The 16,354-nt window shown below is 39.3% G+C and overlaps 1 protein-coding gene across 6 annotated transcripts in view; it reads left to right on the top strand.

Annotated features, from left to right (window-relative positions):
* The window catches only part of Sh3beta (SH3 domain binding glutamate rich protein Sh3beta), a 168,018-nt gene that overhangs the window by 75,406 nt on the left and 76,258 nt on the right, over positions 1-16,354 (top strand). For 4 of the 6 annotated variants that reach the window (XR_010953669.1, XM_067788916.1, XM_067788913.1 and 1 more), the window contains exon 3: positions 14,365-14,449. The exons of the other annotated variants lie outside the window; for them this stretch is intronic. Coding sequence is in view for 3 of the 4 variants with exons in the window: in XM_067788916.1 (XP_067645017.1) it covers positions 14,365-14,449 (85 nt within the window). In the remaining variant the exon portion in view is untranslated. The remainder of the gene's footprint in view (positions 1-14,364; positions 14,450-16,354) is intronic. 6 annotated transcript variants of the gene reach the window in all.

Below are 16,354 nucleotides of genomic sequence, written 5' to 3'. Positions count from 1 at the left end.
ATTTTAGAAATAAGGTTTTTCAATTATAAGAAAATTTTTCTAAGCGGGGTCGCCCCTCGGCAGTGTTTGGCAAGCGCTCCGGGTGTATTTCTGCCATGAAAAGCTCTCAGTGAAAACTCATCTGCCTTGCAGATGCCGTTCGGAGTCGGCATAAAAACATGTAGGTCCCGTCCGGCCAATTTGTAGGGAAAATCAAGAGGAGCACGACGCAAATTGGAAGAGAAGCTCGGCCTTAGATCTCTTCGGAGGTTATCGCGCCTTACATTTATTTATTTTTTTTTTTTTATAAACGGCATACGGGATGTGGAAATGAAGCGAGCTACATACACAAACCCAAAGCTAACATTTGCTGAAACAGTATCCCATGCACTGACTCAGCAAACTGCCTCACTATTGAGTAAACCAGCGTACAAAGCACGCCGTGTGGAGGTAGAAAGGACATACTGTGTGGACACAATATTGGAGGCGCTGAAAGGATCGCAAAAGCGGAGTGAAAAAGTAATCAAATGCTTCAAATGCGGGAAGCCAGGTCAGATTGCACGTCATTGCGATCTTCATCCTAGTGGTTTCAACACCATGGGTGGTCTTAAGAACATAGCTAAAGATCGAGAGCTAACTCCAGCTGTGGAATGTCTCGTTATCTCTCGGAAGAAAATCGAGCAGTATTACCGTCAGAGGAAATGTGGACGGCAAGGAATGTGTACTGACTGTAGATACGGACGCATCTCATTCCTTAATCCGATCTGATTTGGTCAACAGGAGAGTAAAGCCATTACCTGGAGCAAGGTTGCGTACGGTAACTGGCAAGTCCAGGCAGAAGTGATATGTGAAGTCTTAATTGGAAAAGTCATGGTTCTACACAAATTCGTTTTGGCGGAGATCTTTGATGAAGTCATATTGGGAGTGGACTTCTTAGTTAACCATGGCATCAGGATCGACATGCAAAGAAGGATTATATGCTATATGAACAAGGATGTGCCACTTAACTTCAGTTTGAAGAAAGGGTTTAGCAGTAAGCGCTTTCTGGTGGAGGAGATTCGACAAAGAACACCAAAGTCAAAGCAGTAGATTGGACAAAGGTAGATGGAACGAAGGGGCCAAACAAATCAAAATCAAAGATACCTGCGAGAGAAACACTGGCATTGACAAACCCAAATGGACGCACTAAAACTAAGGAAAGAATTTCCCAGAAAGAATGCAGGGGTGGTTTCAAGCCAGGGCGCACTCTTGTTGTGAACCGTCAAGACAATACTGATGATGCAAAGTCAGTCCGTCAAGATCAAGCTGTGCGAAGTAGTTCATTGGCCAAACAACAGAGTATGAGGGAACAGTCCAGGATAATGAGTAGTACGATGAAACACAGGTAACACAAGAACAATAATCCCGAAGGTTTCCTGGAGGGAGATTTGGTACTGTTATGCTACCCTTAGCGGCGATAAGGTGTTCCATCCAAATTTTGGTGCAGTTGTGAAGGCCCGTACAAAGTTGTGAAGAGGATCAGTGATACCATCTACCGCATACAACCAATTGGGAAACCACGAAATAGAAGGGTGGTTCATTTGTAGAGGCTAGCAGCAGTTGGAGCGAGAGATTTGTCTGATAGGGACGATCAGACTTAGGTGGAGGGTAGTGTGACAAATATTAGCATTACTAAGCTGATACTAGCATCACTAAGCTGAGACTAAGCAGCCACTCGTATGTACGTAACCAAATCAATCATCATTTACACATATACATACAAGGCAACGCAGAGATACTCTCAAACACATGTAATCATCAGAGGAAGTAGTACTCACATATACCCTGCAAAAATCGCGAGTACTCCATGCATGCATGTATGGAGTACTCGCTATGGACCAAGCGAGTGCCCCAAAATTAACCACAATTCATACAAAAAATATGGTCCAATTAACATTGCGATGTCCTAGGACTGGACCACATACTCCAGCTCAGCATTACATCAGAGTAATCCATGGAGTACCCACAGTCCAATAAACATCGTGTAGTGAATACAATCGTTAAGAACGATCAATGATCGGCTTACAATATGTTCGTGGTGTAGAAATACGAGTTGGTCCATTGCTGCATTACAGAGGAGTATAATGGTAAGTACTCCAGTATGACACAAGTGGATCACGTGATCCAATGATTTTTGCAGGGATACACACACATATGGCTACAAACTACAAATATATGTACATGTATATGGTGGTAACCAAGCATGAATTCCCCAAAATTCTTTACAATACGTTAACGCAACATGTTCCATTAGCTGCTTTTTGCGGACGACAACGCAGATACTTCACAAAGTTGTATCCTTTTCGGTTCGTTAAAATAACTGTGGATCTTATTTGTTGTAAATTTTTGCGTTTTTTATTGCATGCGGATTTATATAAACCTTTTCAGTGGTGGGAGCTGCTTCATGAGACACTCGAGATCAAACAACATTGAACACTCTTTCATTCCATTTGCTCCACCAGCAATGGTTTGCATGGCGTGCAAGCGCAAAGCCATATTACTGTGCCCATGCATAGAAATCGATATCGGGAACAGATTGATTTTTTGCTGATTGCATGCCGAGATCGCGACGCAGCAAAGTAGTGCAAAGATTTTTAAAGAATAAAGATGTTGCATGCGCGAACTTCAGTGGAAAACAGCGGAGCTTCAAAAAGCAAAAGTGTTGACTGTTATGAGTTGAATATACAGCCCAATTCTACAAAACAAAAACTTCCCTGCGAGTATTTTCACCTCTCCCATTCCTCGTATTCTAAACAAAAAAGTCATTGTAAATTGTTTCACTTCTTCTATGTCTCTTATTCTCAACAATGTTCAAAAAGGGGAAAACCGGTGGCAGAAAAGTATTATGAATGTGATTGAAAGGGAGATTTCTCTGCCATTTTTTAGGAGTTTTTTCACTTGTTAAATTAAAGAGAATGAATCAAAAAAGAAAAAACACCACAATACTCTTTATTTTAAGTCGAAAAGTATGTAGTATGTAAATAAGATTTTGGCATATGACGAAAAAGAAATTGAACTCGGCTTGACCACCAGAAAACTGCTTTGCTGAATGGAACCAGGCAACTCCAGCAACTCGCGCCGTCTTCTTCTTATGCTCTTCTGTTAAAGTTGCTGTGGCACCAATTCATTACTAACTTCAGTCAATACCTTATGAAATGCTATACTGTGCGTTGTTTATACTTTATTTCTCAATTTTAAACAAATTCGCAACAATAATTAAATTTTTCAATATCTCAAACAAAAATAGAAATGAGCACAAAGTTTAAATTGGCAAAACAGCTAATTTCGAAAATTCGAAATTGCGAGAATAAAAAAATCCGTGAGAAAAAAATTCCGAGGGAATATTTGGAATTGGGATGATAATTACATGTTCTCGCATATTACTAGTAGAAAGATTTACTACCGTTTCTAATAGGTCCTTTATGTACAAAATGGTTTTTATATCACTTTAAGACATTCGGCGCTCTTAGCGAAAAGTTTAGGGGGTTAACTGAGTGAAAATTGTAAAAATGCTAATTATATCTTAGTTATAAAATAACATCCTGCTAAGTACGATCATTCTTCTTAACGCGATTCTGTCACAAAAGGCAACACTGTCAAAAACGTAAGTTTCATAATTTAATATACGAGGAGAGTGTGAATAAAATTTTAATAAAAAAACTGGCAATATCGTTTCTGAATTCATATAAACCTTAAAGAACGCATAACTTCCGTATTTTTCTATCAGAACAGGTTGAAAAAAAAAATGCCTTCGAGGATATATCTATCTCTGACATCTATCCAGTTTATTTCGCCATTTTTTGCGAAAAATTTGAAAATTTAATATACATTGGAAGATCATATATAAAATATACTATAAAATGAAACTTTTTGAAATACTACAAAAACAAAAATGTCATATCACCTCAAATGTCTAAAACACAAAAATCTCAAAACGTAATTTTCCAAGGGATCTTTCCTTTTGCCGCAACTCCTCAATTGTGAGTGACGTAAAGTTGTATGAACCACAAATAATTATTTTTGTCGGACATTTTAAAGTAACATAATAATTAAGAAAGAATTTATATTATAAAAGACCCAGTATAATAATTATAGGTGAAATTCATTTTGTTTAAGACTTAAAAATTTTTCATTGCGTAACTGAATATGCACCACTGATGACCTGATATGATCTTTCTCTCTGAGAGCACGCGAAAAGGTTGATTATTCAAACATTGGCCATAGATGCCATCATCCTTAAAATCGAATTTTAGCATTTTAAAATGACTTTGAGGTATTTAACATGGTTATGGCTAAATTTAAGATTCTCACCGAAAATTTATTCAAACTGGCCAAATGAGGTATCAAAAAATGCGAATTTACGTCAGGATTACAAATCCGAAGAAAAATATAACAATTTTTCCCCCCTTAAGAATTTATCCGTGACAACGCGTTTTATCGAAAAGCCGCACACAAAACTGTTTTTATAGTAACTTTCGATTGCTGACAAAGTTGAATTCTTAGAGCCGTTATGATCATCTAATGTTAACGCTAACTGGTAATTTAATTGACAAAAATCGTTCCGTGATCTGTCAGATAAAGTCCCAGTTAGTGTAGGCTAGAGATATTGTAAACGGTCTTAGTCTTCGCAATCTGAAAGGATGCATAAAGGTCATTTCTTTGTGTCGCGTTATGTGACATTTCATTCTTGACAGCTGAGATAAATTGTACGAATACGTATAAAAGTATATTGTGACGAATATTAGCATCACTCAGCTGATACTAGCATCACTAAGCTGATAATAAGCAGCCACTCGTATGTACGTAAACAAATTAATCATCATTTACACACATACATACAAGGCAACGGGGAGATACTCGCAAAAACATGTAATCATCACCCGAAGTAGTGCTCACATATACACACGCATATGGCCACAAAATACAAATATACATGTATATGCTGGTAACGAAGCATGAAGTTCGCGAAATTACTAGACCTTAGGAGAAATGGGTGAACGAGGAAACCGAGAGTATGAAAGCAGCGCAAGCTGAGTAGTCAGTAATCAGTTTTGATTTAAGCACGATATTGGTTGTGAAGTATAAGTGTCATTGTGAAGTACTCTCAAGGTAGTTTAATAAAGACCCTTTTACATTATTGAAAATTGGAGTTATTTATTCAACAGTTTCGCGATTCGAACGTTAGCAGAAGGTTTGGAATAAGCGGAATTCCCCAAAATTCGTTACAATTGGTGTCAGAAGAGGAATTGTTGAATAAATTCCGAAGATTTTGAATACAACTTGGACATGGCAAAGTTGAGTGAATTAAAGATCCAGCAACTGAAAAAGGAGTTGGAGAACCGTGGATTGAATACAACCGGCAATAAGATCGAACTTCAAGCACGGCTTCAAGAGGTAATGGAGTCGCAAGGAATTAATGTGGACGAGTATGTCTTTCATCCTGATGGCGACGAGACATTAACAAGATTGGAAGAGAAGAACGGAAGTCCGAGTCCAGTCGCAAGCGGCGAGAATAATGCGATATTGGCTTTGTTATCACAGATATCGACAAAAGTGGAAACCCAGGAATCACGTATAACAGAAAGTATAACATCCAAGATGGAAGCACAGGAGGCAAGCATTTCAGAAATGTCGTCGCAAATGTCATCTCAATTGGAATCGCAGGAGAAACGTATCTCAGAAATAACATCTAAAATTGAGACACAAGAGGCACGTATATCAGAAATGTCGGCACAAATTTCAGCACAGGTATCATCGCAGATCTCTGCACAACTGGAAGCGCGTATGGAAGAGAAACTAACGCAGTTTTAGGAAGGGTTCAGTGGTCGACAAGATAAAATAGAGGCCGAGATAGATGCTTTAAAAGATCGTGTTCAGGATTTACAATTGAACCGTCCAATCACTTCAACGTCTACTCTGAAGGTAAAATCCCCAACGTTTGATGGTTCTGTTCATTTTCAGGTATTTAAGCTCCAATTTGAGAAGACGTCAGCACCGAACAACTGGAATGCCGAAAATAAAGTTGCTGCATTGTTCGTGGCTTTAAAAGGACCAGCTGCTGAGAAGACCATCCCAGAGTACGAACGTAACAGTTATGAAGTATTAATGGCTGCTGTAGAACGACGGCACGGGAGCGAACACAGAAAACAGATCTACCAAATAGAATTGCAAATGCGCTACCAAAAAGCTAACTTGACTTTGCAGGAGTTTGCCTCGGATGTTGAAAGATTGGCTCGTCTAGCAAATGCGGACGCACTCGTGGAATACTCCGAGAGGGTAAAAATCCAGAGCTTTATAAACGGCATACGGGATGTGGAAATGAAGCGAGCTACATACACAAACCCAAAGCTAACATTTGCTGAAACAGTATCCCATGCACTGACTCAGCAAACTGCCTCACTATTGAGTAAACCAGCGTACAAAGCACGCCGTGTGGAGGTAGAAAGGACATACTGTGTGAACACAATATTGGAGGCGCTGAAAGGATCGCAAAAGCGGAGTGAAAAAGTAATCAAATGCTTCAAATGCGGGAAGCCAGGTCAGATTGCACGTCATTGCGATCTTCATCCTAGTGGTTTCAACACCATGGGCGGTCTTAAGAACATAGCTAAAGATCGAGAGCTAACTCCAGCTGTGGAATGTCTCGTTATCTCTCGGAAGAAAATCGAGCAGTCTTACCGTCAGAGAAAATGTGGACGGCAAAGAACGTGTACTGACTGTAGATACGGACGCATCTCATTCCTTAATCCGATCTGATTTGGTGAACAGGAGAGTAAAGCCATTACCTGGAGCAAGGTTGCGTACGGTAACTGGCGAGTCCAGGCAGAAGTGATATGTGAAGTCTTAATTGGAAAAGTCATGGTTCTACACAAATTCGTTTTGGCGGAGATCGTTGATGAAGTCATATTGTGAGTGGACTTCTTAGTTAACCATGGCATCAGGATCGACATGCAAAGAAGGATTATGTGCTATATGAACAAGGATGTGCCACTTAACTTCAGTTTGGAGAAAGGGTTTAGCAGTAAGCGCTTTCTGGTGGAGGAGATTCGACAAAGAACACCAAAGTCAAAGCAGTAGATCGGAAAAAGGTTGATGGAACGAAGGGGCCAAACAAATCAAAATCAAAGGTACCTGCGAGAGAAACACTGGCATTGACAAACCCAAATGGACGCACTAAAACTAAGGAAAGAATTTCCCAGAAAGAATGCAGGGGTGGTTTCAAGCCAGGGCGCACTCTTGTTGTGAACCGTCAAGACAATACTGATGATGCAAAGTCAGTCCGTCAAGATCAAGCGAAGTAGTTCATTGGCCAAACAACAGAGTATGAGGGAACAGTCCAGGATAATGGGTAGTACGATGAAACACAGGTAACACAAGAACAATAATCCCGAAGGTTTCCTGGAGGGAGATTTGGTACTGTTATGCTACCCTTAGCGGCGATAAGGTGTTCCATCCAAATTTTGGTGCAGCTGTGAAGGCCCGTACAAAGTTGTGAAGAGGATCAGTGATACCATCTACCGCATACAACCAATTGGGAAACCACGAAATAGAAGGGTGGTTCATTTGGAGAGGCTAGCAGCAGTTGGAGCGAGAGATTTGTCTGATAGGGACGATCAGACTTAGGTGGAGGGTAGTGTGACGAATATTAGCATCACTAAGCTGATACTAGCATCACTAAGCTGAGACTAAGCAGCCACTCGTATGTACGTAACCAAATCAATCATCATTTACACACATACATACAAGGCAACGCAGAGATACTCTCAAACACATGTAATCATCAGCGGAAGTAGTACTCACATATACCCTGCAAAAATCGCGAGTACTCCATGCATGCATGTATGGAGTACTCGCTATGGACCAAGCGATTGCTCCAAAATTAACCACAATTCATACAAAAAATATGGTCCAATTAACATTGCGATGTCCTAGGACTGGACCACATACTCCAGCTCAGCATTACATCAGAGTAATCCATGGAGTACCCACAGTCCAATAAACATCGTGTAGTGAATACAATCATTAAGAACGATCAATGATCGGCTTACAATATGTTCGTGGTGTAGAAATACGAGTTGGTCCATTGCTGCATTACAGAGGAGTATAATGGTAAGTACTCCAGTATGACACAAGTGGATCACGTGATCCAATGATTTTTGCAGGGATACACACACATATGGCTACAAACTACAAATATACATGTATATGGTGGTAACCAAGCATGAAGTTCGCGAAATTACTTGACCTTAGGAGAAATGGGTGAACGAGGAAACCGAGAGTATAAAAGCAGCGCAAGCTGAGTAGTCAGTAATCAGTTTCCATTTAAGCACGCTATTGGTTGTGAAGTAGTGTTAGTATGAAGTACTCTCGAAGTAGTCTATTAAAAACCATTTTGCATTATTGAATATTGGAGTTATTTATTCAACAGTTTAGCGATTTGAACGTTAGCAGAAGGTTTGTAATAAGCGGAATTCCCCAAAATTCTTTACAATACGTTAACGCAACATGTTCCATTAGCTGCTTTTTGCGGACGACAACGCAGATACTTCACAAAGTTGTATCCTTTTCGGTTCGTTAAAATAACTGTGGATCTTATTTGTAGTAAATCTTTGCGTTTTTTATTGCATGCGGATTTATATAAACCTTTTCAGTGGTGGGAGCTACTTCATGAGACACTCGAGATCAAACAACATTGAACACTCTTTCATTCCATTTTCTCCACCAGCAATGGTTTGCATGGCGTGCAAGCGCAAAGCCATATTACTGTGCCCATGCATAGAAATCGATATCGGGAACAGATTGATTTTTTGCTGATTGCATGCCGAGATCGCGACGCAGCAAAGTAGTGCAAAGATTTTTGAAGAATAAAGATGTTGCATGCGCGAACTTCAGTGGAAAACAGCGGAGCTTCACAAAATTCTAGTAGGTCACTTCCACCACACCACAAAGTTAAACACAATTTTTAACATAATTTAAGCTTACAAAATATACCGATTGGAGTTTTAGAGAGCAAATTCTGAACAGATTAGCTGAATAAAAAATGTACAAGTAATTGTTAAATAATAAATACAGACAGTGGTAGTTTAACATATTCTGCTGTGCTGAGAGGTGAATGTGACCTACTAGAGTTTTGTGAAGGTTGCTACACACTATTTTTCGCGCATGCCACATCTTTATTCTTCAAAAATCGTTGGGTAATGTGAACGGGATTGTCCGTAGCCTTCTCCCTTTCTCGTAGCGTTCTCGCCCACCAATGGGATGTAAAGAAATTTGTTTCCGGCAATTTGTATCTGTGTATGAACTGAGAAATATTGGCTTAAACAGATACAAGACGTCACTTAATTGGCGTACAAGGAAGAAACTGACAGCAGAGTTGGCTGTGTTTATTTTAATGGTGCAACGCCAGATAGGCTACGTATCATATTGTGACGAATATTAGCATCACTAATTGATACATCCCTAAGGTTATTAAATAAAGGCACAACAACATTAAAGCAAGATATATTAATCATCATTTACACATGTACATACAAGGCAGCAGAGAGAAACTCACCATCAGCCGAAGTAGTACTCACATATACACACGCATATGGCTATGCGAGAGACTATAAACTACAAATGAGGGGATGTGTGGAATAACGGTATAACTCAAGAATCAACCTTTTGAGAAAAGTGAAAAAAACTTAACAATGCAGGTAAAAATAAATTTATAATAATCCTACTTGGTAGGATTTTAGATAGTATGATTCTTTGATATGAAAAAGTAGCAAATTTTATATATACATAATTTTATTAGAAAATGGATGATTTCTTTTTTTTTTTTGAGTTATACCGCTATTCCATAGATCAAATATCAAATATTTTGATTGAGATACTTTATTAAACAAAATAGTAAATACAATAATAACCATTATTAAATACATTATATTCTATTATTTAGATGTGCTTATAACTATTTGTTATTTCCGTTTGTTATTTTTAGCAATTTTTTTTTACTACTTTTATCATGTATGGTATGTGTATGTAATCGTGCTCTTTTTATTTAGTTGATTTATGGAAAAACGGTGTAACTCGACTTATACCATTATTCCACACATCCCCTCAAATATACATGTACATATATGGCTGGTAACCAGGAATGGAGTTCGCGAAGTTACTAGGCCTTAGTAGAAATGGGGGGACGAGGCAACAGAGAGTATAAAAGTAGCGAAAGCTGAGTAGTTAGTAATCAGTTTTGATTTAAGCACGCTGCTGGTTGTGAAGTTAAGTGTTATTGGGAAGTACACTCAAAGTAGTCTAATAAATACCATTTTGCATTATTGAATATTGGAGTTATTTATTCAACAGTTTAGCGATTCGAACGTTAGCAGAAGGTTTGGAATAAGGGGAATTTTACTAAATTCGTTACAAATGTTGCAGTTTATTTTTTGCGTTTATAGTACTCGTTAATGAAAAATGTATGTTAAAATCAAGCCGTTTTTTTTGTTGACCAACTATAATTATTTTGATAATGAAGTCTACAGTTTTATTGCTAGATAAAAGTATTTGTGTCATTCTGTATGTGTCTCACTTTATGCCACGTCTGTCAGCGGAAAATGGCGTGTGTCGCGATTGTGACATATTGTATCTGCTTTAGCCATTAGAATACTGCTCGACCATTTTGAAAAGTAATTTTTGCGCTTTTACAGTATTTTTTGATTCATTGAACTTAAGTACTTATTTGAAGAAAAAAATAAAAAAGTTGGTCATTAGGGTAATTTAACATATATTTTTGTTAAACGGTTTTATTTAGGTTGACTCTGCGTATCGGCCGGCCAGTCGGCCGACACGAATTTTGTAATTAAAATTTAAGTAACTTTCCAATAAGCTACAAGCTTGAAACTTGGAATATAGTTCGGAACCCGATGGCAATGCAATAATAAGAAAAACAAGTAAGGAAGGCTAAGTTCGGGTGTAACCGAACATTACATACTCAGCTGATTACAGCTTACAAAAATTTTAAATTACCTTCTTTTAAAAGTGGGCGGTGCCACGCCCATTGTCCAAAATTTTACTAATTTACATAAGGTCAATCCACCTACTAAGTTTCATTGCTTTTTCCGTCTTTGGTAATGAATTATCGCACTTTAAGTTTTTCGAAATTTTCGATAGCGAAAAAGTGGGCGTGGTTATATTTCTATTTCGTTCATTTTAAATAGCGACCTGGGATGAGTGCCCAGGAACTTACATACCAAATTCCCTTAAGATACCTCAAAATTAACTCAAGTTATCGTGTTTACGGGCAGACGGACGGACTCTGCTCAGCTGAGTATAAAAACTCCGATAGGTAGCGCATGGATCGAACTATTTCAAAAAATCGTATTTGTGGTTCGATTTGGCTCATATTTGCAACACATAATACATACATGAATAGAAAGCGGCCTATGAAAAAAAAAATCGCCGCTAGGTGGTGCAAGGCTCGAGATATTCAAAAAAATCGTATTTGTGGTCCAATTTGGCTCATATTTGGAACAAATATTACATACAGTCCGGTAAAAGTGGCATCAAAATACTTTGGAGTTCGAGGAGGGACAAGCATACGTGGCGCCGAGTCGAGTAAAGTCTTTGGAAAGATTATGTATTGAGGACTTAGATTGTAACAAATTGTCAGGAAAGAGTCCTAGTAATAATGAGGCACTAAATGAACTAAACAGAAATAATAGATAATTAAATAAAGACTGAAAACTTGAAAATAAAATAATAAAAAAAAATTTTTTTAGTTAAACGGTTTTTTTGAAAACAATACTTATGTACATGAAGTAATAATAATACTAAAAAGATAGAAAATAATTAGGTAGGTATTAGGTATTAGTCATAAATCTAGGGCGTTGATCAGACAATTAAATAAAAGCGTTGGGCGCGTGAAATTTCTAAAAATGTGAGGCGTAGCATAACCGGATTTCAGTTGGTTCAGTTGGTCTTACTTAGGACTATCAATAGAAATTTGACGCGTCCAACGCTTTTATATAATTGTCTAATCAACGCCCTAGATTGATGAAGAGTGTGATGACTAGTACCTAGGACCTACCTAAATATTTTCTAGCTTTTAGTATTAATATTACTTCATGTTTAATGCTTATGATGATGCGGGAACAACCAATGGGATGGTATAATGGTGTGAAGATGATAGCGTCCGAAAACATCGCGAGCTTGCGGTGGCTGGAGGAAGTGGTTCCAAACCTCCAAAGGCAAGGCACGAACGTGCGGTTTAAGGTGGTGGATAAAGCGCAAATTCCCACGGTACCACAAGTTAAGGTATGGATACCATGCGTGATGAAGTCGGAGGATACACTGCGACTTCTGCAGAATCAGAATCCGAACATGCCGGCACAGGATTGGAAGGTACTTACTGTATCTCGACCTACCGAGGATGGTCAGTTCTACATCTTCCAAATAAACAAGTAGGCGGAGGATATTTTGTACACGCAGCTTGGCAAAATGTCCTTTGGCACTGGCAAAATTTACATGCGACTCAGGAAAAGAAGTCCCGAGGATAAAAACCCTAACACGCTAGAGGTGGGCGAAGTCGAAAAGGACCTCAAAAGCCTAAGACAAAAAAGACAGGTGGAGGTCCCAACGTCACCACGAAGGTGTTAGAAGAGGACCGACAGTCAAATGGTGCTGTGACTCGCACAGAGGAACACCCGGCACAACAGTCAAGAGAGGCTGAAGGGGGCCTCGAACACTCTAAACCAAATGGGCAAGGGGAGGACGACGACGTCAAGACTAAGGTGCTGGAGGGGGACAAACAGCCCAATGGTGCTGCGAGTCCTACAGATAAACCTCCATCGTAGTAAAGTGGCGTCGAGCGAACTCGTCCTAACCCTTGAGGAGGGTTCGTTTGATGTGGCGCTGATCCAGGAGCCGTGGCTCTCTTCGGGAGAAAAGGTTTCTGGACTTAGCGCGAGCGGGTTTGGCGTTTACTACGCGCAAACGGAAGGACGGGCGCGAGCTGTAGTAATGGTAAGGAAAAAGCTGCATTCATATATGCTGCCTAATTTCACCACTGAGGACCTCGTAGCGGTGGCCGTTGAGCAAAAGAATAAGCAGGCATTTATCCTGGCGTCGTGCTACATGGCCCATGCTGCGGAGGTTCCACCGATGGGGTGCAAAAGGCTAGTACAGGAGGAAGGGTGCAAAGGGCGGTTGGTCATAGGCGCAGATGCAAATGCGCACCACAATGCGTGGGGAGGAGCAGATACGAACGAGAGAGGCGAATCTCTATTTTGTTACATCCTGCAAACCAATTTGCAGATAGCCAACAGGGGAAATGTCCCTACATACATTGGTCCAACATCCAGCAATGTTCTGGATATTACATCGAGCTCCGAGCGTGATATATCAAGGTATGATTGGATTGCTCTTGATAGACCATCCTTCTCCAACCATGCGTATATCAGCTTCAGCATCCCCTAAAGAGGGTAGAGAAGGGAGGAACCTTTAGAAACCCTAGGTCAGCGAACTGGACTAAATTCCAGAAACATGTAGAAACATAACTGGGACAACCCAAAGAGGTTGCCAATGTGGAGGAGTCGAATGAATTCCTAACAAGGACGTTTATGACTGCGTATAACAAAGCTTGCCCTCTAAGAAGATTCAGAGGAAAAGCAAAGCCGCCATGGTGGAGGAATGAGCTGAGTCTTCTAAGAAGACAAGACTGGACACTGCCTTCTGGCGTCACATGCCTTTAAATTATGCTTGGTCAGTGATAGCAGATGTAGGAAGTGCGGGGTGGAGGAAGAAACGATCGAGCACGTTCTGTGCTCGTGCCCTGCACTTGCCAGGCTAAGGCTCCAGCTATTAGGAGTGATACAGCTGTCAGATCTAGAAGCAGCAAGTGGCTTAAGTCCTAGGAAGCCAAGAGGACGGAGTTATTTTATAACATAGGTCCTGGCTTTTGATAGGGTTTTTCAGTTTGGTTGTTAAAACAAACTTCTGGTAACACTACGGACTCAATCAGCCTATGTGAGGTCCTCATGGACCCGCCAGTTCAACCTAACCTACTTCATGTAAGTATTGTTTTCAATAAAACCGTTTAACTTAAAATACTTTTTTTATTATTTTATTTTTTAAACTGACTTCCAAAAATTCTTATTAGAGGATTTACGGCGAGCTAGTTGCATATGGTATAATGTACACCTCGAAGAAGCTGTCGTAACAGCTTTTGAATGCCGGCTATAATGCGCCCAAGCTCTGCCAAATGATGACTAAAATATTGCAGCTTTGATTTTAATGCCGTATGTGTATGCATAATGTTTGTAGGATTCATTTCAAATTAAACCTAACCGATTTTCTGTACCTTTGAAGAGCGATATAAATGAAGAGCAAAAAAATGATATTCAAGAGAATTTCCAAAAGTCCGATATCGATGCCGAAGGAGAAAATGTTGAAGGTAAATTTTACAAAAATATGCATAAATTGACTTAACCTTTGTGTTTTCGAAAAACAATCTTACATTATTAGACACCCATGGCACCCAGGTACCTCACACATGTGTACAAGGCGATTCCATACCAGGTGGTGGCAAAGCGAATTCAACCAATTCGCCGTGCAGAAGAATGTCAAGTCAAAAGAAAATTTTCATTGATTTCGGTTAACTGACATTGTTGTACAAGGTTGCATATGCAAAAATTATCAAGAAGAAAAAAATCAGCTGTTGGGATAACACCACCTCTACTGAATTCGCCTTGCATGTGTATGAACTTGAATAAAATTGTAACAACTGTCCAAGGCGAATTCGGTACCAGGTGTTGTTATCCCAACAACTGATTGCTTCTTCTTGATTATTTTCCATACAAGGACTTGGTACAACAAGATGTCAATTAATTGACTTGACATTCATCTGCACGGCAAAGTGGGTTGAATTCGCTTTGCCGTCACCTGGTATAGATTTGCCTTGCAACTGTCATAGGGAAGGCGAATTCTTTCTCGAAAGTCTTCAGTAGCGCTGCGCAGGCGAAAATCATTATTGGATATGACATGAATACAAATAGTTTGTTTTAAGTTAAACTTTTAACAAAGACCTGTTTGAATTTTCTTTGGAACAAATTAAACAAACATATATAATGGAAATATCAACAATATGAACGAAATAGTTTATCAGACAGATGAAGTCAATATTACAAAAAGTCGCATTTCATAATACTCGCTCTCATAACTTAAAGTGTTGCTTTTTGTTTTTTTCTACAGCATTGATTTTTATCAGTATCAGCCTGCTGTCTGTGTTTCCTTTTGCGGGTTAATATTTTTTCCTTTTTATATATGAAATAAGGCGCGCTGGCATTAAGCGGCAATTACCCACCGACGTGTGCCGTACGTACGGACGTTTGTCGTACGAAACACGTTTGACCGAACCCTCAAGCCCGTAGGAATCAATGTGTGCGTCTGTGTACATGTACATAACATATTTGTGTGTGTATTGTTTACAGATAAGCACTGTTGCCATTGACCATTTTGCATGCATGCTTATGGAAACATCAAAATTTTCCAATTTAATTTTTGATGTTGTAGAAGGCTGGAATTAATATTAAATAAATATAAATAGATTACATATTTATAATCTGCACTTTTACATAATTATCTCGAATTATTTTTACAATTTTTCAAACTTTAATTAGGTGTTTTTGCATAAAACTGCTCACGGTCAAAAATTATCGCACAAAAGTTTACTAGGCAACTCTGACTAGTGAGAGAGCGATCAGCTGACACGTTCTTACGGAAAAAATCAAAATTGTTTTGATTTCTACGTTCCGGGCTACGTACGTACGGGCGTTGCACGTCGGTGAGTTTTCGTTTACATTGCACACTCATAAGATAGGTCGTGTCAGCTGACACGTTTTTGGTACGTACGTTCGTGAGTAACTGCCGCATTAGTTAGAAAAGTACCAACGAGTGGGAAAAATGTTTTGACTTGTCGACGTTTTCTTCTTATGCTTTGCTTGCAACAAAAGTTGGAAGTTGGCTACTTTTTCATGTCAGATGGTGTCAGTGTCGCTCGTTATGCCGTTCTCCTTAAAAATACGTGCAATCTACTCATCATGCCTAAGATTGCGGCCGCTTAAGCTGAGATGAGCAGCAAAATTTGATATTATCGAACAAAGTGGCAAGGTTAGTCAACTTTACTGGAATTTATGCCCCTATTACCGTTTACAACTCAACTTTGGTTGGGTTGAAATTTCGCAATTTGGTATTACAGATTACAACTCAACCTGTCAAAAAAATGTCAGTTGAGTTGTCTCGTCTAACAACTTTTTGTGGCATTACCGTTTACAACGTTGTGTTAGTGTAGTTGTCAAAG

The sequence above is a fragment of the Eurosta solidaginis genome, chromosome 5 (assembly GCF_040869045.1).
Source record: "Eurosta solidaginis isolate ZX-2024a chromosome 5, ASM4086904v1, whole genome shotgun sequence".
Classification (NCBI taxonomy): domain Eukaryota; kingdom Metazoa; phylum Arthropoda; class Insecta; order Diptera; family Tephritidae; genus Eurosta; species Eurosta solidaginis.
This window is presented reverse-complemented; position numbering and strand designations above follow the sequence as displayed.